The 22,714-nt window shown below is 38.1% G+C and overlaps 1 protein-coding gene across 5 annotated transcripts in view; it reads right to left on the bottom strand.

Moving 5' to 3' along the window:
• The window catches only part of col27a1a (collagen, type XXVII, alpha 1a), a 96,929-nt gene that overhangs the window by 44,689 nt on the left and 29,526 nt on the right, over positions 1 to 22,714 (bottom strand). For 4 of the 5 annotated variants that reach the window (XM_079586338.1, XM_079586336.1, XM_079586337.1 and 1 more), the window contains 4 exons: positions 12,594 to 12,661; positions 9,300 to 10,891; positions 3,647 to 3,700; positions 597 to 650 (listed from right to left, as the gene is read on the bottom strand). In XM_079586338.1, coding sequence (XP_079442464.1) covers positions 597 to 650; positions 3,647 to 3,700; positions 9,300 to 10,136 — 945 coding nt within the window. In that variant the 5' untranslated portion in view covers positions 10,137 to 10,891; positions 12,594 to 12,661. Of the gene's footprint in view, positions 1 to 596; positions 651 to 3,646; positions 3,701 to 9,299; positions 10,892 to 12,593; positions 12,662 to 17,818; positions 18,218 to 22,714 lie in introns of those variants that run through there. The other variant, XM_079586335.1, reaches the window with a different exon arrangement.

The raw sequence follows: 22,714 nt of genomic DNA on the forward strand, positions 1-22,714 counted from the left end.
TTACAGCAGTTAAGGGTTCATGCATGTACATGTGTGTGTCACAGACAGAAAGAGAGAGAGAACATGTGGGAAGTTTGACTCCAGGCCGTTACACCTTCACCAAGAGTGTCTTCAAAGGCTGCTTGAAATAATTAAACACAGAGAGCAGAGAGCATGCGATTGCACAAACACCCCGCTGAGCTGCTCGGCTGTTTACCACCTTTGTTGTATTTACAGGGATGAAGGGAGCTGACCGATCACACACCAGGACATCGCACGCACACCTAACCTGGAGGCATGTTTAGTGGTCTTGGTTAATTGCCCCTCTTTAATACTACAACTACACTTCATCGTCGCTCTTCTCTATATCGTGGAAAAGCCTTTCCACTACCTGCTGGGAATCTCTTGAGTTCAAATAAATCAAAGTGTATGCGTGTGTGTGTGTGTGTGTGACTGCCTGTGTTTCCAAAGCCTTGTCTGCAGGGTTTTGTACGCAGCCCAATAGTACCAGCAGGCGGTGCGGTGATGAATATAACAGAAGGATGAACGGAGGAAGATGAGCAGACCAGTACATGGGACAGACTGCAGATTATCTGATGATAAACGTTGGCTTTTACCTTCAACCCTGGAAGACCGGATCGACCTGGCTTGCCGTGTGGTCCTGGGGGTCCCTGCAGGAAATTACATGCATACAACATACACAATAAGAATCAATAATAAATCAAAATTGAAAAGCATTTAATAGTTCACCTACTGTAAAAAAGAAAAGAAGACCACAGATGCAAATGTGTGCTATAGTAATGGCGATCCTGAGAATGCAATTGCCTTAAAATGCATAGGATTAATCTCGCCTGGCTAGACACGTTTGTGTTTATGTACTTGCATACTTGAGTATTCTTCTGTTCTGTTACAGTGAGTAGATCTGAGATGGTTTCTACCAATTCTTAGCATTTAACTTTGACCTTCCATGTGACCCTGACCTTGTTCTGATAGCACTTCTTTTAAACAACCTCCCGCTTGAGGTCAGAGGTCACAGTGAGTGTCAAGGTCAATGGGTGTTATTGGAGGGACACAGTCCATAAGAAAGCCCAACAGATTGAGTGATACCATGCATAAAGTCAAAAACAAAAGCAATGCACATGTGTAAAAAACATATAAAGCCGAGCGAATGTGTGTGTGTTTGGGATTAGGGATTAGAAATAAAATATGATTCACTTTCACAAATTTAGTTTCTTCAAACTGTTTGCATCAATGAACTCGTTCAAAACACTCAAAATGTTCATGAAAGTCCCTGTGTGACTTTTTACACTTAAAAATCTTTCAGAAAAATTAAAATAAAATGTTGTGCATTACTTTTTATTGATATATATTAGGAGTTAATATGTAATTATTATAATATACTACCGTTTAAAAGTTTGGGGTCAGTAAGATTTCTTTTGGAATAAAATTAATATCTTTACTCAGCACGGATCCATTAAATAGATCAAAAGTGACAGTAAAGATTTTTACATTGTTACAAAAATATATATTTCAAATAAATGCATTTTTTGTTTTACTTTCTATTCATCAAAGGAATGTACATTAACAAAAACATGGAGCAACACAACTATTAATGATCGATAAACTCAACATTGATAATAATAAGAAATGTTTCTTGAGAATGATTTCTGAAGGATCATGTGACACTGAAGACTGGAGTGATGATGCTGAAAATTCAGCTTTGATCACAGGAATAAATTACATTTTACAATATATTCACATAGAAAACGGGTTTTTTGAATTGTAATATTTCACATTATTACTGTTTTTACTGTATTTTTAATTATATACATGCAGCCTTAGTGAGAATGAGAGACTTACTGACATTACTGACATCAAACTTAAAATCTGACATTAACACTTTTGAAAGGTATATATATATATATATATATATATATATATATATATATATAAAATGTACTAAGAGGAAGCAATAATTGCAAAGAAAGCGCAAACAATGTAGGCTGACTTTACTGAAAGTCTTCTTTGTTCTAACAAGCAAACACACACACACACACACACACACACACACAAATAACATACACATTTAACATGAAAAGAGTGCAGGCTGAACAAGGCCTAGCAGTCAGACTTTATAACACATGCTCTAAAATACTTCACACCAGCACAAACACACACAACAGAGAGTGACCTCACGGCCGTCCTTTGACGTACGGACACTACATGTTGACTACAGTTGCTAAAACAACACATCGCACCCATGTGATCCTGTCAACAAAGGTCAGAGTTCAAGCTACGGTTTGTGGGTCTATGGCTCTCTGTGTTTGATTTTGCTACAAGATCCTTCACAAGTACTCTTTATTCAAAGGGATAGAACACCCAAAAGTGTAAAATCATCTATTATCTGAGTATTAAATATGTGAGATGAGCTACATGCTAAATTTTAATCCGCAAAAATGAAATTTCTGTCATCATTTACTGATAAATCATCATAAATCTGATATTTCTGTCCCTCCATTGAAAAACTATTCACCCAAAATTCTTACACTTCAAAACAAAGACCGTAAAATAATCCATATGAATTGAGCCGTTTAATCCAAGTTTATATGATGAGCAGATTTAATTTACGGCGTTTATTCACATATTGATCAGCGAACATAAGCAGAAGCTCAACCGTACTTGTTGATGTGTGAGAATGAACCTCATTGGAAGTTTTAAAGCATTTTAGGTGAATAGACTTTCAAAGGAGAGACAGAAATCTATCCGATTTCATTAAAAATATCTTTATTTGTGTTTCAAAGATTAACAAAAGTCTTATACACGTAGGCATAGTAAACTATGACAAAAAAATATATTTTTGGGGTGAACCATCCCTTTAATACTTTAAAAACTAGGTGCAATTATAGTTGTGCTATCGTAACTTCATTAGAAAAACACAAATGTGACCCTGGACCACAAAACCAAGTCACATGGGTCAATTTTTTTAAATTGAGATGTATACATAATCTGAAAGCTGAATAAATAAGTTTTCCATTGATGTATGGTTTGTTATGATAGGACAATATTTGGCCGAGATACAACTATTGAAAATCTGGAATCTGACAGTGCAAAAAAATCAAAACATTGAGAAAATCTCCTTTAAAGTTGTGCATTTATGTTCACGATTGTGCCGCATTCACTCACAAAAATAAATGTTTTATATATTTACAGTAGGAAATTTACTAAATATCTTCATGGAACATGATCTTTACTTAATATCCTAATGATTTTTGGCATAAAAGAAAAATCAATAATTTTGACCCATACAATGTATTGTTGGCTATTGCCACAGATATACCCGTGCGTCATGTGACTGGTTTTGTGATCCAGGGTCACATGTGACAAAACAGACGGACTTGAGTAAGAAAGTTGAAAAGATTGAGTGTGAAAGTGAAAGTGACAGACGGATCCGGGCGGGCTGTTTGTATATTGTTCTGAGGTCAGATTGACCCGCTGACCAGACAAAACCCAGACACTCGCACTAAAAAGGACCAATAAAACACAAATACATTAGGGCGAACTGTGTGTGAGAGATTTTATAAGGCACTGCATTTTACAAACTTCCTGTTTATATCTGAGGTCGAAGGTCAGTAGTTTTTTTTAGTCCAACACACACATGCACACTCACCCGAGGTCCTCTCGTCCCTGGCTGCCCTGGTTTCCCTGGAGGTCCCGGAAATCCCTACCAAACACAAGAGCGTACTTATGAATCGAACACACACTCGCTGCATAGGTGTGCTAACAGTGCTGAAGGCCCTGTTTAAAAACTAAACACAGTAAAGAGGAAACAGGAAGTCATTTGAAGGAATTTCCTTTTTCTGATAATGAGCTATAGACTTACAGAAGACCTGTGGATCCTGTATCCCACTGTGTGTGTGTGTGTGTGTGTGTGTGTGTGTGTTTATGAAAAGATCCCTGTGGTCCTTTTCTGTAGCTTAGAAGGTATGTACCAATCCCTCAATCCTACAGTTCTCAGATTGCAAAATGTCGCTGGTTTTGTGCCCCTATTCTGAGTATGGCAGCATTAAAAATGTCAATCTATAAAACTGTCTATTTTGGTCCGATCAGAAACACTGATTCAATTATTTGTTTGGGAAAAAAATATTTGGTCAAATATTTCATATTTATAAAATTAAAAAACAATTTTAGTAATATAAAATATTAATAAAATACATATTTAATAATATATTTATATGTATAAAATAAGCAATATTTTATTGCTTATTATATATAAATGTATATGTAATCATATATTTGTATTTTATTTATTCATATCAATTATTTATTTATTTACAAAATATTTTATAAATATTTTTATTCATAAAATAATTCATATTTAGGCCTAATTATTATAATTGTATTAATATAAACCATAAAATAATACAAACATATTTTATAAATATGCATATAAATAAAATAATGTTAATTTTAAACAACAATAATAATAATAAATTAAAATGTTAAACTATTTTATTTTTTACTATATTTATTTATTTATATTATTTATTGATATAAATGATCTATACAATAAAAAAAGTGTGATTTTATTCATAATATTTTAACCAAACATTTCTATCAAAATTAAAATGGGTCGCAAATGCCGTTTAATGTACATTACTGTATTTCAAAACATTTAGTTTAGTTAAACTTTCTTAATCTGCTTGGCAACAATGGCTATCTGGTCCAAAAGGTGGTTCCTCTACTGAATAAAGCCGCTTCAGAGCAATAATATGCTGTACATATCAAATATCATCAAATGGCCAAAAACATCAGGATTTTTCCGGCAATCTCTCCCAGCTCTATCGCTCAACCAGTATCATATGAATCAACATAGTTGCTGAAACAGAGGATCGGTTGGGTCCTCCACCTCCACCCCCCAGAGCAGTGCCACGCGGCACGGGATGAAAGACTTCCATTGAGCGCAGCTCTCACAGAAGATGAGTGTGTGAGCTTGTGTGTGTTTATGTTAAGAATCTCAGAGCTCTGGAACTATGGCTCTGTTGATGGAGGAGGGGGGATGGTGCTTTCTCACCCACATACATGTACACACACAGCCCCCCACCAATCAGTCCTCAATGAACACTGAGATACTCCCATGATGCAACACTGCGGGTTGTGTTCAAAATAGCACATCGAATTTCTATTTCCATATATAATAATGCAATACACTCAACCTTTTGGATACTTTTGGATTAAAAATGCAAAGGAGAAGCTCAAACGTTGAAACAATCACGTTTTTTATATAGCGCGTGGCATCCAGGAGAAGCACAAGTACCAGTTTGAAGAACGATACAACACACACATCTTCCCTCTCTTCTGTAAACGAACGCAGCGTCAGCTCACGTGAGAGTTTGCGTGTCACGTGTCGTGAACGCTGTTGATTACAGGTAATAATGTTGTAAATGATGTTCAGTTTCTCGCACAGACGGATCGCTTCGCTTTAAAAGACCTCCATGTATCGCCAGGAGCCACCGGTATACATTTTGGTTTTCCTGTATATGTTTTTTTGACTCTTAAAGTGACGGCAGCCATTGACTTTTATGATGTTATGAATCATCAAGGATAACGGTTTCAGCTAAAAATCTTCTTTACATTACTATTGAAGAAAAAAGTCACCTAACTTGGATGGCTTGAGTGTGAGTAAATTAGCACATTTTCATTTTTGGGTGAATTTTCCCTTTAACTCAATTTAAATATATTAAAAAACATTTGTATTAACTGAAATAGTGAATATATACATATGAAGACTTCAAATGCAAAAGCTTCTAAGTGCCATCTGAAATGTTCTTCTAGAATGATAATTTTTATCAAGCTTGTATATTTAAGTTCAGTAATTTCACTTTAATGACAATTAATAGGTCATTTTCATTGCCATTAAAGTGAAATAACTGAACATAAACATAGAAGCTTGATAAAAATGATCATTCTAGAAGAAATTTTGAGATGGCACTTAGAAGCTTTTGCATCTGAAGTCTTCATATATATATATATATATATATATATATGTATAAAGTTTAAGTTGAAGCACTCAAGTTACTAACCCGGATAAAAAACTTAAAATACAACTGAAATAAAAATAAATTCAACCTAAATACTTATATTTAAAATTAAAATAAATAAATAAACAAAAGCACAAAAAAAATTACACTACAATTAAAATTAAAACATTCCTATCACTAAAAACATTTAATATGTTTCATGCTAATTAAAAAAAATGAGTACACACTGCACAGTATTTAGTAAGCCGTAGCATTTCATTCTAAACAAAGCTAGTTTGACGCTAGCAGTGTTTTGTACGGGTTATAGCATATTTAAGTAGCGCTAAAGATAGAGGCTACAGCTCATTATCTCGGAGTAAAGCGTGTACTCCAGCTGTAAATAATTGCAGACTGAGAGCACGTGTGCATGTGTAATTTAGAGAATCGCCGGGTGTGTTCCTGGAGTTTTAGTCAAGTACCTGGAGAACGCATCTTTATGGTGGATGATGGGGGCTTTCGGGTAATTATCCTGTGGTAATAACAGGGAACATTCTCTTGGGTGCTACACACACACACACACACACACACACACACACATACCTGTGAGCCTCCACCAAATCACACATGCACACACAGTGTGATTGCCTAAGGGTTGGAGGTAACCACAGCGATGTGCAGACATAAACAGACACAAGAAATGGGTCATTCAAGATGTGGGCCGTTTTGTCAAGTTTAGTCCGCTATTTAGGAAAATGCCCTCTAGAGTGTCTGAGCATGATGATGTCATCACAGACTTCACTTTGAACATCCTTGTTAACTGAACTGTTCCCAAGAGATTTGCCTTACATCACTATCTTCTCCCCATGTTGCTGCATCTACAGAACCTTAAAGACGTCGAAGTCCTACTGTTTAAATACGGCTGACTCGCATTTAACACAGGACCGGCAATAACTCACTTATCCTTATTTGTTTTTGGGTCACAGTTTAGGTGCGGTTCCTTTTAAAACATTGTCTCTTAAACTCTTGGTTTGAAGAGTTTTCAATTCATTTGATTGAAATCCCATGCCTAGTTTTCCATGAATGGAACAGGACTCCGTGCTTGTAAAGTTCTGTGCGAGTGTCTGGGTGACTGATAAAATGTTGACCACTTCCCCTGACCTTTGACCCAGCTTTAAAAGCACATCTCTCAACGGCTTTCAAACACAAAGTGAGTCAAATGTCTGTATGAGCAACATGGGCATTATCAACATCTCAACACATTTTTGACGGTAAATTGATGCTGTATACACTAAATACATGAAAACTGCAAGCAATATTGAGCGGTTTACATCCCTTAGAAAGCATTTGAGCCACCTAGAAACTGGAGACCAGTGACCAAACCTATATAAATCCACAAAAATATATATTTTTCTATTTGTACCACCATAAAAGTAATTTTAAGGTGCAAAAACTTCTATCTTGACAATACATTATATGATATTTGAATATATAAAATATATGAAAATACACTGCTGTGCCAAAGTTTGGGGTCAGTACTTTTTTCTTATTTTAATTAATACTTACATTCAGCAACTGCATTAAATTGATCAAAAGTGACAGTAAATACATTTATAATGTTACAAAAGATTTATATTTCAAATAAAGCTGTTCTTTTGAACAGGAATAAATACAATTTTAAAATATACAAAAATGGTTAACAGTTATTTTAAATTGTTATAATATTTCACAATTTTTACTGTATTTTTTATCAAAAGTAATCCTCGGTGAGCATAAGATACTTTTTTTTTAAATGACAAAAATATTGAAAAATCTTACCAACCCCAAACTTTTGTTTTGACCGATAGTGTACTGTATAAATACAGTTGTTATTGCTGCAAGTAAAAATGGCACCTCATTGATCAATATGCACACTGCCCCTTAAAGGAGAACTCCGGTCAATTTTAACATTGAGCTCAATTTTTAGTAAATTTGGAGTGCTGTCAATACAGAGAACAACGACAAAAATCGGTGTTGCCTACACCGTGTTATCGTCTTTTTAAAATTTGCACCCTATTGACTTGAATGGGGTCTAATTTTAAACCTGCTTTTATTTCTCTTATCATCCTTGATGTGTCATTACAAGTGCCCAGCCATGTTGAGTGATTCCTTCAGAGTGAACACGAGTGAATCTGACTGCAGTAGATGTGAAAGATATGAATAAAAATTATGTTATATCAGCCAGCGCACATACCTCTATTTAGTTCCTGTTTTCGGTCGGTCCAAAGTAGTCGATTGTCGAGTTCACGCGCGTGATCATAGGTAACTAAACCTATGCGCGTGAACTCGACAATCGACTACTTTGGACTTCGACCGAAAACAGGAACTAAATTAAAGACCCCATTCTTTAACCAGGCGTGACATGGGGATAAAAGCTATCTCTTATGTGTTAAAGCTAGTGTGTGCAGTTTCAGAGAGGCTAATCGCATGCTAGGCTTGAAAGCATGAGATCCCACCCTCCCTTCAGAGCGTCTCCAAATCCACACCTCCTTCAAAACACATGAACACACACAGCAGAGAGTGTCACGAGAGACGGCGTTAAATTACCTCATGTCTCAAAGCACATAACATTACAATAATAATGAACGAAAACTACTTGGAGAGCTCGGTCTTGTACGACCTGACTGCTGCAGAATCATTTCGGCATTGAAAGTGTTGCCATCACGGGTTGCCATCGTAGTTTTGGTTCAGGCGCACTGTAAAAGGCGGATGCTGCTTGTCTGACTACAATGCAGCTTCATGAAACACGGTGGTGACGTGTAATGTCCTAAGCAGGTATAATCACGACCAGCAATAGGACATATAGTCAGTTAGTTGCTATTTGTATTGTACCATGCTAGACAGGTGTATACGCCTTGTATGTATTATGTATTATATTAACATCAAATACGCTCTCATTGGATGTTACTGTGTCATGCAGCATTTTCGCTTTCAGTGCGGAGAGGCAAAAAACTAGCTGGTAACTTCTGAAATTTTTATAAGAAAAGTAGGATTATGTGATATTGCAAAACAAAATTTCCTCTCTTCTGTATATCTTCATGTGTGTCACTAAAGGTGGAATATTTATGAACATTTATGTCTGCTTATGTGCCCATTTTTACCTACAATCTCAAATGTGACATATGATGCACTATCAAGACTTTATTAAACACAAGCCACGGCCCTGATAACACACGCACGCACACACACACACACACACACACACACACACACACACACACACACACACACACACACACACACACACACACAATGTGGCTTTCCTACCATTTTCCCAGGATCTCCTTTTTGTCCTGGCGGTCCAACCAGAAGTGAAAAGTATGTCGGCTCCACCTCAAAGCTCTGGAAATCGTCGAAAGCTGGGAGAGTCACAGTTTGGACGGCAAACCCTAGAGTGCGTGGTGTGACGTAATGCATTTTAGGTTTGTCAGGATTGACTTTGGGAGTTTTTGATGGTTTGTTTGGTGCAGCGGTGGTGAACGCAGTGAATTTGGGTGTGGGGAGGTTCTTTTTGGGTGAGGGGTTTGGGGCAAGGGTGGGTTTTAGGGTTGGTAGTGTGGTGTAGGGCTTGGATCTGGGCGGGAGTGGCTTTTTGTTGGTTGGCGAGGGTCTTTTGGAGGTGGTCGGTTCTGGGTGTAACAATGGTTTTAAATTGTTTTTTTGTTTCTTGATAGGTTGAGCACCCGTAGAAGTATTCTTCGTAGGGTTGATCTTGGTGGGCTTTGGCGCAAGAGTTGGCTTCTTTATCGCGGGTTTTACAGCTGTTGGTTTGGAAGGTTTTGGTGGTGTAGCTTTGGGTCCAGTTGTTTTTGAACTTCCAAGTTTGGTAGAGGTTGGTCGAGCAATCGTGGGCTTTGGTTCAGAAGACTTTGTCGCGCTAAATTTGGGAGATATTTTTCCTGCTGTGGGTTTGGATCCAGCTGGTTTTGTGGGGGTAAGCCAGACAGCAGGTTTTAAGGCAGTCGGCTTAGGTGTCCTGAGAGTAGGTTTGGGGGTGACCGAATTTAAATATTCCCTAGATAAAGGAGGTTCAAGTCCTGTTTGCATCAAGGAAAGGGGTGGAGGTGTGGTAGAGGAAGGCTTGGGTCGTACACCATCGTTCATTCTCGCAGCAGAAGACCCTACTGCACCATTTATGGATGTCCAAAGGAAATTAGTGGGAGTGAAAGTGAAAGTGCGATTAGGTGGTAATGTGTGGGCCAATAGTGGTGGGGCATGTCGGGATGGGAGGGGAAGTAGAGCGGGAGGCGCTGGCCTGTAGGTGTCATTTTCTCTGCACTGCCTACGGATGGCGCTGCAATAATTCTGCTGGGCTTGTGCCGAGGGCACCACATCAAACTGACAAACCGCCCCCTCAAAGGGTCCCGCATCCGGAAGCAAAGCGCTGTTGCCGCCCAAGCGGAATGTTCCACGAGGGTTCAGACGTTCGGGAAGTATGGGAAGTTTCTGTGTAACTCCACCGTTGCTCTCTGAGCAGGGAGAGTGTAGGGTCACTGATCGGCCATTAAGAACGAAGGCTAGATGATGCCAGCGTCCGTCATGGAGGTTGTATGGGAAGACCGCGGCATTCCCAGGGCCGGCGTGAAGCGTTAGCTTGCCGGGCGAAATTTCCAGCCCGAGCTGAATCCGATTCCCAGATAGGACGGAGAAGAGAAATGCTGAGTTTAAGCGGTGAGATCGGACGCTCAGGACAATAGTGCAGTTCCAGAAGAGTTCTGGTGGGAACACAGAGCGTGTCGCAGTGGTAACTCGTGCCCGTGTCGTGAGGATGACTCCAGAGCGGAGGGAGATGACGCCAGCGGGAACGGCGCGAGAACCGAGCTCAGCACGCAGAGCCAACCGCTGCAACACGTCCACATCTGCAACACAAACACATCTTAATACACACATATGCATATTCACAGTTATAAATATAATTATATATATACATATATTATGGTTTTATACACCGTGCAAGGCTTGAGGTACAGAAAGTGGACAGACCAGAAAGAAAGACCAGCTTAGTGCAAGTAACAAGGAGTCAAAATATAGAAGGATAGCATTTAGATAGCGAACACATATGAACACATGATTAAAGCTATAAAACATTCATTTTGATTTCATGACATCTTAAGGAGGTCCATTACATCATTTTAATCATTCAGTTTTGTGCCATGCGTGTTAAATTCCTGCAGGAAAACATCCTTTGGGCTAAAAAAGAAGCAGCAAGTTAACAGCTGCGTGTCTGTATCTGATGCCAGAACTCTAGTGCTAAAAACTGGCTTTTGACAAGGAAATTTTGTGAACTTATCACAGTGAACTTGCGTGTGTGTGTGTGTGGGTCAGGGTTGGCTTCACAAGGCCAGGACAGAGCCAAACGTATGAGAACAACGCCAGAAACTACTTCACACAATAGTACACTGTCTGAATGATGCTTTTTAATTACCTAAATGAGCAACTGTTTGTGTTTCACACCCATAAAACTGTGAAGGACTATCAATGGTTTTAGGACTGGACATGTTCCTGTGGTGCCATCAGCCAATCTCTTTTGTCATGAAGTTATTTTTAGGTGGCTCCAGAGTAATTAATCAAATATAATTTACAGATAATGTGACTAGCTAAAAAAACAAATATTCAGAATTGATCACCGAAAGGCAAAATTGTGCATTTTCAAGAAGCATCCTAGAAACTTGACCAATGCATCTGAGTTCAGTGAGTGAGCACATACAAATTGGGTAAAATATATATTTTTTAATTAGACATTATTTCATTGCTTTGCCGTATTAAAAAATATTAGCATATCAAATCAATAGCTTTCTTGAATGGATACATTTTTGGCTGAGCTTGTCATTATTAATTTCTAAATCTATTAAACCATGATAACAGTACATGTGATGCTTCCTCATAATTCTGCCAAATTTGAGTGTCTTAGGATGCAGCATAAATATTATGCGACACACACCATGAAAACTTTCATCTGAGATTTTGGACAGTCAAAAGAAAGTTCGATATAAATATACATACACACAAACACACTCAATGAACTCTCTTGCTGTCAGTGTGAACAGATCTTAAAGCCTGTGATCTTCGGTCGATTCTGTAGATTTATCATAACATTTTTCCCAGGCCTTTTCATATGTGTGTTACTGTTGAGTTCGGCATGAATCAGCAGTCAGGAGGGAACATGATGTCATTTTTTCTATAAAAAAGACGCACTCACACACACTCATTCATGTAAAAGGGGTTATAGGACATGCTTTACTGACGAAAAGTGTTCAGAACCGAGCAATGTTTGGCAGGAGAAAAGGTAAAAGTCGGGCAAGGAAACTCATACGTATGTGAGAGAGAGGGTGTTTGTGTTTCATGAATCAGGGTATTAAGTTTAATGTTGTAAAACTTTCCAAACTTAGTGGAAAGTGTAAGAACATGAAACTTTATTATTGTGCAATAATCCAGTGGCCTCAAAAATCTAGTTTTAACCACATCCCCCCTTCCTTTCTAGGTTAATTTCTAACCACCATTTCAATGCAATCACACACATATGCAAACAAACGTTGCATGTTTATATCTTTCACATCTTACCTTCAAAGAGTACTTGGGTGAATCCAAAAGAAGTACAATAAAGTAGAATACACAGAAGAAGAGCTCTCCTAGAGACACAGAGACAGAGAGACACAGTTACTCATTTGAATTTCCACTATTTTGTGGGCAGCAGAGTTAGATGTTGAATCAGACCTTTACATAACAGAAGCCACTTGTCAAAACATCATCATTACAATGGAGGTACACATTTCAGGCTTCTTGCACTGGCCTCCACCCAAACAAGTGGAAAATTTTACTGGCAAAACCATCTTTCCGGAGTGAGTGGAGTGAACCATCAAACTGATGGATGATGCCGGCCGGTTAAATGTATTTCCATGTTTATAGAGAATGAAAACATTGTGCGTGTTTTTAGTTTCTTTCATTTGGAAATGGTCAAAATATGCATATAAACGTATACATAAGAAATACATCAAGTTACTTTAAAGGGATAGTTCACCCAAAATTTTTAATTCTGTCATTAATTACTCCAGCTCATGTCGTTCCAAACCCGTAAGACTTTCGTTCATCTTCAGAACACAAAAAATATATATTTTTGATCAAATCTGAGAGCTTTCTGTCCCTCCATTGACAGCTAAGCAACTACTTTGACAATTCAAAAAGTTCATAAAGAGATCGTAAAACTAATCCATATGAATTGAACGGTTTAGTCCAAACTTTCTGAAGGGACACAATCCCTTTATATGATGAACAGATTGAATTTAGGCTTGTATTCGCCTCTCGGTCAGCTATTTCAGTCGTGCAAGTAAAGCTCGTATCTCTTTGAATGGGGAAACATCAAATTCTCCGACACTGTTCACCGAAGCTTATTAAATTCCATTTGAAATCTTCAATGAAATCTGACAAAAACTCTCATAAATTGTTCCAAAACACTCAAATCATGACAAAAAACTGCATTTTTCAGGCTGAACCAGCCAATGCGAATGTGCAGTATTAAGCTGGCGTCTCAGAACATTGACCGTTTCTAAAGCAACCGGAGCTTCTAACGGCGGCTGCATGAGATGTGTATCATGGTTTCCACAAAATTATTAAGCAGCACATTTATGTGAAACATTGATAATAATATGACTGATTAAGTTGGTTTCTGAAGATGATGCGACACTGTAAAAAAAAATTTGTTGGTTTAACTTAAAAAAGAAAGTTACCTAGTTGCCTTAAAACTTTGAGTTCATTGAAATGAAAAATTTAGTTAATGCAATGAAGGAGATTGGTTTAATCAATAGAAACTCAAAATATAATGTTATCTGAACTACATTAATTATCTAAGTTGATTTGACAAAAGATAAAAAGTTGTGAAGTGTGAAGACTGCTGAAAATTCAGCTTTGCATCACAGGAATAAATTACATTTTTAAATATATTCAAATAGAAAACAGTGATTTTAAACTGTTATAACATTTAACAATATTACAGTTTTTACTGCATTTTTTAATCAAATGAGCATAAGAGACTTCTTTCAAAAACATTAAACAATCTTTTCAACCCCAAACTTTTTAACAGTAGTGTACAGTATGTAGTATTATTATTTTGCTGATTGTGTTTAACTGAATGTCAGATGACTATCTAAAAAAAAAAAATCGATAAAAAATATATAATACTCACAGATATAAGATCTCTGAAACATCGGCTTACCTCAGCAAACAACACTAATACTACAGTGAAAACTGTTAGACTTTATGTGTGACGATACCACAAAGGAACCTCAGATGTAGTTTTTTGCCAGACTGACCCTGTTGAACTTTGACCTTTGCACCCTAACCTCTGATTTCACAGGCACATGAAAGAGGAAGTGACCCACAGGGGAAGGATTTCAATTATGATTGGCAGGGTAGACGAAGCGCTCCAAACCCCCACTGTGTATGCGACGGACATGTTTGTGTGAGTGTGTGTGCGCGCCTTCGCCTGACAGCTGCTTTAAACATTACCTGGCGACCACAAAACACACACACTTCTATCTATCATGCACAAACACGCGGTCCTAGACTCCCCCAGGATCCCCGTACCTGAATCAGGAAGTGAAGCGTCTCGCCGCAGAGTTTCTCAGCCAATCAGAACGGCAGAAACACCGGCCAGTCTGACCTCACAGTTAGTAAGCCACCACAAACAGATGAGTGAGAAACAGTGTGTGTGTGTCACAGCTGAATGTATGTGTGTGTGTGTGTGTGTGTGTGTGTGTGTGTGTGTGTGTGTGTGTGTGTGTGTGTTCACTGCAGAGAATTACTCATGTATGTGTCAATCATCTCTTGAGTCTCATAAACACGGTGTGAGTGAATATTTGTATAATGCAATAACAGAAATCTTATCTCTCTCCATTAAAGTTTGGATTTTTTTAAGGAAAATGCATGGGAACATAGGAAAATGTGTTAAACTGAGCTGACAGATTCACATCTCTAAGTTATGCTAAAATATCCAATAACTAAAGACAAATCAGATTTAGAAGAAAAAGCAAATATAAATGTGTAAGTTTGGGGACAAACTTGACAGCAGAAGTAAGGAAAATCAGACAAAACCATTTTGAGAGATCCAAGGACGTTGCCAGTTGGGAAAAATACAAAATAAAAAATTAATTAATATTAGCTTATATAATATCATTAGAAGTCTATGGTATGTCCTCATTTAAAGTAAAAGTGAGTGTGTGTAGTGTCAATAGCGCATTTAGCTCAAGTTTCCCTTTTCCAGGCCTAGTTAGTGGAATTTTTTTCAATGGTAGCAACCACATGTACACACAAACGTGTAAACTCACACACACTAACACACACTATGTACACAGACGACTAAACAGACCCATCCTTGCGTACAACAACCCTTCTCTTTCTCTCTTTTGCTTCAGTAATAGAAGAGTGGAAAATTCCTTCTGTTCGGCACACAGTGATGGACATTGATGAGGAGGAACATGACCCCTGCTCTACAACACCATCTTTATCCAATTCACTCTTCCCTTTTAGGCACAAAATACAAGTTTGTGTTCAAATCTGGAGGTATGTAAGTGTATATGAAGACAACAAGCACGTATCTATCACTGAGAGCATCTAAAATCATTATATGCCTGTCTGGTCGGGAGTTAGTGTTATGTAGGGCGCACCCTGGCGGACAGTGGCGGAAGTGCAAGGTATCCGGTTACAGGTATCACCGGCATCAAAAAAAAAAAAAAAAAAGCGGTAGAGAGCTCAGACCAGACCGCACAAGATGCACTAAAGCAAAGGTACCATAAACATAGTTATGAAACGGATAGTTGATTGGTCAATTCGGCGTTTCAGCCGTGCTAAAAATACATAATCCAGCTATGAAGGGAAACACCTGTTCACCAGCTACTGTAAATATCACTGCGCACCTCAGTTACACCTCAGGGACTACATCTTTTAGCGGAAGCGCCACAATTGCTTAATCAAATAACGTTTTATGGAAATGTGAGTCCTTAGCTGTGACATGACGTCTATAATTGAACAGCATTAGCACACTATAGTTTCTATTCACTTTCAGGTAGCTATCATAAAATATGTGGTTTACTGGTTGTTGTCAGAATGGTATTTATAACACACACCATAAACAACCATGCAAAGTCACAGGAAGCACATCACTTTAAACTCTTCACTGCTCTGAAAATATGTAGGCCTATGTAAAACTATTGAGTATTTTATAACTGATTAAACATTTGCTTGTCGTATTTTTGTACATGTTTGATATAGGCTACACACTTGCCAAACGTAGATTGTTGGTGTTGCATAAAACATAGAAGGGAATATTGCTGAATAAGCTCTATAGTCAAGTACAATTTAAAGCACATTTCATTCTCGGTTTACATGATGCAATAAATGTCATTACATCTGCCTAGTTGTTCTGTTAGCTATTCTAAGACCTGAACATGTCATTTACTTATTCATTCATTCACTGTAAAAAAGTAGCTGCCAACTATTTTTAAGTACAATCAACTTGGATGTTTCGGTCATTTCAACTTAAACTACATTAAACTGACTTTTAAAAAATAAAAAAAAGTTGAAAATTGCTTAAATTATTTTGAGTTAAAGCAATGTAAAAACATATGTTGTCATAACTTATTGATCATGTAATTTTCATTCATTCATTCGTGGTGACGCGCACTCGCATCACGGCCATCAGAGCCACAGTTGAGGGTGTGAGGAACGGAAGTCTTGTTTGTTTAGCGTCTCTGTGCGGTTTGACTGTGATGCCCAGTTGCAAATACACACGTACACACACAAACACACTGAGACTATTTTCAACGGACGCTTCCAAGAATTCCAAGTTTCCACGAGCGCCTCGAATAGAACCTTGAGCGCGTTTCCCTAGAGCGCAAAAATACCGGAAGCGATGGCATTCGATTCCGTTCATCTTGAGGCGAAATAAACTGATAATGATTCTGAATCTACAGCATGACCATTGTAGTCCAATTCAACAAATTCTCCAAAGTGAACCAAAACACGTGAATCTGTCTAAAGTGGTTACTGAATTAATTGGAATGAATGGACTCATAATAAAACAAAAACCGACAGGTTGTTAATATGACAACATGCAGGGTTAATTCAGGATAATTGGGACATTTTCCCAGTCCCCTCAATGACAAAAGGTGTCCCTATAAACATACACTCAATTAGACTACTGGGGTTTCATTGAATTAATGAATGAATGAAATGTTATTTATTTGTTTTAATATAGCCTATAGTTAAAAAAACTATTATTGGAATAATATTAAATTAATTAAATGATCCATAAAGGAACTATAAAAGACAATAGCGAGAGTGCGTCGTATGTAAACGGCCCCTTTCCTAGAGTTAGAAATGAACCCAAAGACCTGATCCACAGTCAAGACCACATGCACTATGCCAATGCGCAAAAGTGTTGTATTAAACTGACCTTGGAGTTCTCGGACCTCTTCAGAAACCTATGCTGCCTGCGCGTAATGATGGTAAAGAGCTGGCTCGAGCACATCTCTGCTGGTACACCTGGACCCTTTCAGTTAAAGATCGGGTTCTGTTCAGTTCTGAACGCTGGCCAAGTAACACAGGTAAAGCGGCGCGCGAACAAGCACCCATTCACCCGGCACCAACACACACAAACCAGCGCGCCCTGCGCAAACATCCAGTCACCAAGCGCTCTTTGTCTCCGGTGTAACCGGGTAACGGAGGTGCCCGACCTGCATGACTGACCCGTTAAGTAGGTAGCCTACCTGATATGAGGTAAAACTGAAACTTACTTTGCCACCAGACGAGAGGTTCTGCGGACTCTCCTTCGGGTCGCTAAATTCATTTGTATTCATTTGTCCCGGCAGTCAAAATCCTGATCCGTTAATCTGCGTGACTGCGTCGCTGCCCGAGAGCGCGAGCCGTCGTCTCATGCATCGGATAAACCGTTGTGCGGAATGAGCACGATCTCCAACCGGTCTGCTGCGCGCGACACCACCATAAATCCCTCCCGTGGAGCGACGGGAATAATCCGCGGGCGATTCTGTCCGGTCCTGCCCGGGTGCTGTAGGCATTTATGCCGGGTTGGCAAAAGCTACAGCAGCTACTGGATGTTTGGTGCTTGGGGGGTTTGAGGAGTCAGGAGTGGAAGTTTCATCCTTTTTCCTTTTTTAAATAGCAGTTTGGAGAGCAGCTGTGGCGAGCGCCGGGTGTCGGGTTACACAGCAGCCGTACGTACGCCCCTTGTGGGAGGGCACACCGGGGCACCTCGGCCCCTGCCAAGGTTAGGATACCAATGGGCTTTTCACACTTCAAGATGTTAACCCAGGGTTAATTTTAAGGCAGGATTAACGCTGGGTTGTCTTGTTCCAGGTTTCAAAATGGTTTTGTATTTCATAAATGTTTTACACACTGCAGACAAAAAATTATTTAATTTTTTTTCATGGTCAATTTGAGATTTGGGGCTTTTCATATTGTGTTGTTTCAGACTAGTGGACCGCAAGCATCTAAAAAACAGTTTAAGTGTTTAGCACTTTAACTATCTGTGCCATTAGATTTCAATTACAATATATATGTTTAAAAGCCATTTCTCAAAATGAGGCAATTTTTTTTCTTATTCACTAAGCCTGAAATCTCCACTTCAGTAGCTCTATATACACCACATTTTACTGTTTTATTCTATATTCTGAATTCTGATATTCATTACAGAGGGTTGGTTCATATATAGGTCGCCTAAAAAAAAATCCTAAAAAATATTTTCTGTTTTAATGTCAACAAAATGAAACAATAATTTTGTTATCAATCAGCCATAGATATAGTGATATCTATTAGTTCATGTTTTACCCTATTTACCTCGGATGTCTTGACTTAAAGACTATTAATATTGTCTTTAAAACCAGTTTAGAAGAAAATATTATTGATTTGACTGACCTGACACTATTGAATGAGAACAAAACTTGAACTGAATTGATCTGGGAAATGACACTATCGTCTTCTGTAGAGCTGCTTTATTATTGCTGAATTTAATTTGTTTTAATAATTAATAAATGTTGTATTATTTTTACATGCTGTTCCCTAAATAATGACAGTGGACATATTCAATAGCTTTTTGTGTCTATAAAATGACTTTTTTCAACAATAAACCAACTCTGACAAATATTTAAAATTTTGTATTCTTTCCTCAAAATGTAATAACTTTCACGGTCACTTGCTTCTCCAATCCAACCACCTTCCAACCACCTTCTCCCCTCCAACCATCCATTCAATAGTTGATCAAATCAAGTCTCATCCCTACTCCTCATCCCTAAATATCATACCCCCCCCCCCCTCCTCCTCCTCTAAACTAAACAGCATGTGAATCCCTGTGACTACAAATCTCATGAATATTTAATGAGACAATCATTGAGGCAGTTTATGATTGGATGTCTGGTGTTAAGCAGCTTGACCAAAGCCCGGTGCACACTACGATTTTGCCCATGATTTGGCCGTCTGAGACAAATTTTGTGAATCCTAAAAGATACTCTGATCATGGGCCAAAATCTGAAGTCGACAGCCGATTATTAAGCAGTGCAATCAAATTTGACCTCAGACAAAATTCTAGCAGTGTCAGAAGTTTTGAGGCACAGTCCTCTTACTACGACAAGTCAAATCAAACCAATAGGAGCGCAGAACCGGATGATGCAATTAGTGATTTCTAACTTCAAACCACTAACTTCTGAAACAGCGCTTTATAACCTATTGGATTAACACTCTTAAAAATAAAGGTTATTTAGTGGCATTGGTGGTTCCATGAAGAACTAGTAACATCCATTGAACTTTTCTATTGTACAAAAGGTTCTTTATAGTGGAAAAAGCTTCTTTAGATTTTTAAAATGTTCTTCACACTAAGAATTTCTTTCTTTTTTCTGTTTTCTTTTTTACTTCACTGAAATGTTCTTTTGGGAAACCAAAATGGTTCTCATATGGCATCACTAAAGTTGTATTTTCTCAACCTGTTGAAAACCCTTCAAATAGTCTGATGTCCTGGCCGATACCTGCAGATCTCTGAAACCTGCTCTGTACTAAATGATTTAAGCATGAAGAAAAACAGCAAACATTTAAAGCGTTCTGAGTTTCTCTATGGCTTGTTCAGAGGAGAAACCGGTCTGAAAAGTTACCGTAAAGCATTTCCTCTAATTATGTGCATTTTGGATGCGTAACCACTGCTTAAACGTGACAATTTGCCATGGACATTTAGCAGCGTGAATTTAACTCGCTGTAAAGATACAGATTCTGATCTAAATATGGGCCCAACGCCCACGCCCAGACAAGCACGTCCCGCCCTGTAAACGCGAGTGTATTTAAGTATACATTTCTACTGTACCGCACATGCACTGTTGGCCATCAGCAAGAGTGTGTTTTCCCTCCATCAATCACTTGACATTCTTTCATCTTCAAGCTTGATGTCAGCATCAGTTAGCGTTTGGTTGTGTATGTCACTAATAGATCATGCGGACACAGAAAACAGGCCGGGACGAGGCCACACACCTGGAAACGGTCATTACACAGGCTTTACAACGAGGGTTTTGCACAGATTTACAGTAGGGTAGAAGCACCACACGGATCACATTAATCCGAAGACATGAAATCAGTGCGGCTGGGTTTAGCAGAGCATAAAATATTGCAACATAAAACACCTAAGCAGAACACAGTTAAGTCAACATGAAATAAAATGTGAGTTATTAGTACATTTCAAAGTTTAAAAAAATATATATTTGTAATCTTTCATCAAAATTCAACAAAGTTCCATGCAGCCGAGATCACACTCTAAAAAACGCTGGGTTGTTTTAACCCAAATATGGGTCAAATATGGACGAACCCAACCGTTGGGTTAACATTTTTAATTAAAAAATTTAACCCAAAAGCTGGGTTTGTCTATATTTGACCCAAATTTGGGTTGAAACAACCCAGCATTTTTAGAGTGCACGAAGGTGGGGAAAATTACATTAACCAACAGCCAAAAATCTGTTAAACATCATCTTACCTATAGCCTTTCTACAATTAACATTAATGTTAAGGTAATGAAGGTTATAGCAATAACAGCAAATAACAATACTTCTAAAAATGAAGTATTATTTAGGGAGATGCAACCTGACTTCACCTATGGGTTGTTTCAACCCAATTTTGGGTCACATATGGACAAACCCAGCCGTTGGGTTAAATTTTTTCATAAAATTTAACCCAACGTTTGGGTTTGTCCATATTTGACCCAAAATTGGGTTGAAACAACCCAGCATTTTTTAGAGTGTATATATAAAACCAATGAATATAAAACAAATTATTAATTCAAGCCAACCTCAAACCATTACCTAAAAAGCAGAAGATAAAACAAGAAATGAAATACAGATTACTTTACTGAAATGAAATGAAGCGTGAATGAACTGATTTGGCTTCTTTCCGGTGTTTTTGTGCAATCTGTCATTATTGTGGCACGAATGTTGCTTTTGTATATTCAAACCTCATCTGTTATTCATGTATCAGAGAATGTTAAGAACACGTCCACAAGTTTTCCTGCTAATCCTCTTTATGAACTAATCCATCATCTCACACGAGCTGTTTCCCAGAGCTCTGGCTCTATAGGACCTATATCACCACAGGTCAAAGGTCACTGGACTGCTTCCTTCAGGCTCAGACATGACTGGAATACAACTATACTGATACTGCATATACTGTGAAGTATACTGCCATTCAAAAGCTTGGGGATATTAATACTTTTATTCAGCAAGGACACATTAAATTGCTAAAAAAAAAAAATGCATTTATGTTAAAAAAAGATTTCTATTTCAAATATGACACAATATTACTCTTTTTAACTGTATTTTTTATCAAATATATGCAGCCTTGGTGGGCATAAGAGACTTTATTAGTGTGTAATGTTGCGGTTTGAGCATGAAAAAGGTCTGCAAAGTTACAAACCAAAAAGGCCCGTTCACACCAAGGACGATAACTATAAGGATAATGATAAAGAGAAAAACAATATCATTGTAATCACTTTCAGAACGATTTTTTTCCAGCTGATGACCGATACAAACATTACCAGCCAATCAGATTCCATTCCACCTTTAAAGAGCTTTTAAAATGGCAGACGACAAACCCGCAGCAAGCGCTTATAATAAACACAACGTTAACGTTTATCATTATGGTTATCTTCACAGTTATCATTCTTGGTGGGAACTGGCCTTTATTCTCTATATCAGTGTCACTGTTTCTAAACCCCCTGAAATCCCTCCAATGTAGTCTTGAGTTTTCTTCAGGGAACAAACACGTCACAATATTCTCATTTAAATAATTCCCACCCAAGGCATGTACGCAGAATAAAGGGGTTGAGTTTTGAAACTCGCAGTTATATTAAGGGGTGTGACATTTCCCAAACACGGTCAAAGCGGTTGACCAATCACAACACACTGATCCAGCTGACCAATCAGAGCACATTGTGCTTTACTAAAGGAGGGGCTTCATAGAGACAAGAGCTAAACAGATGAGAGGAGCTGCAACAACGTAAAATATATGAAAAATAATGTATTTTTTAAACTTTCAAGCATGAAGACCTATTATAGTAGACCCCCCCCCCCCACACACACACACACACCACCCCACACACACACACAAATCAAGACTTTGAACAAAGGTATAATAGGCCCCATTTAAAT

The sequence above is a fragment of the Phoxinus phoxinus genome (assembly GCF_949152265.1).
Source record: "Phoxinus phoxinus genome assembly, chromosome: 17".
NCBI lineage: Eukaryota > Metazoa > Chordata > Actinopteri > Cypriniformes > Leuciscidae > Phoxinus > Phoxinus phoxinus.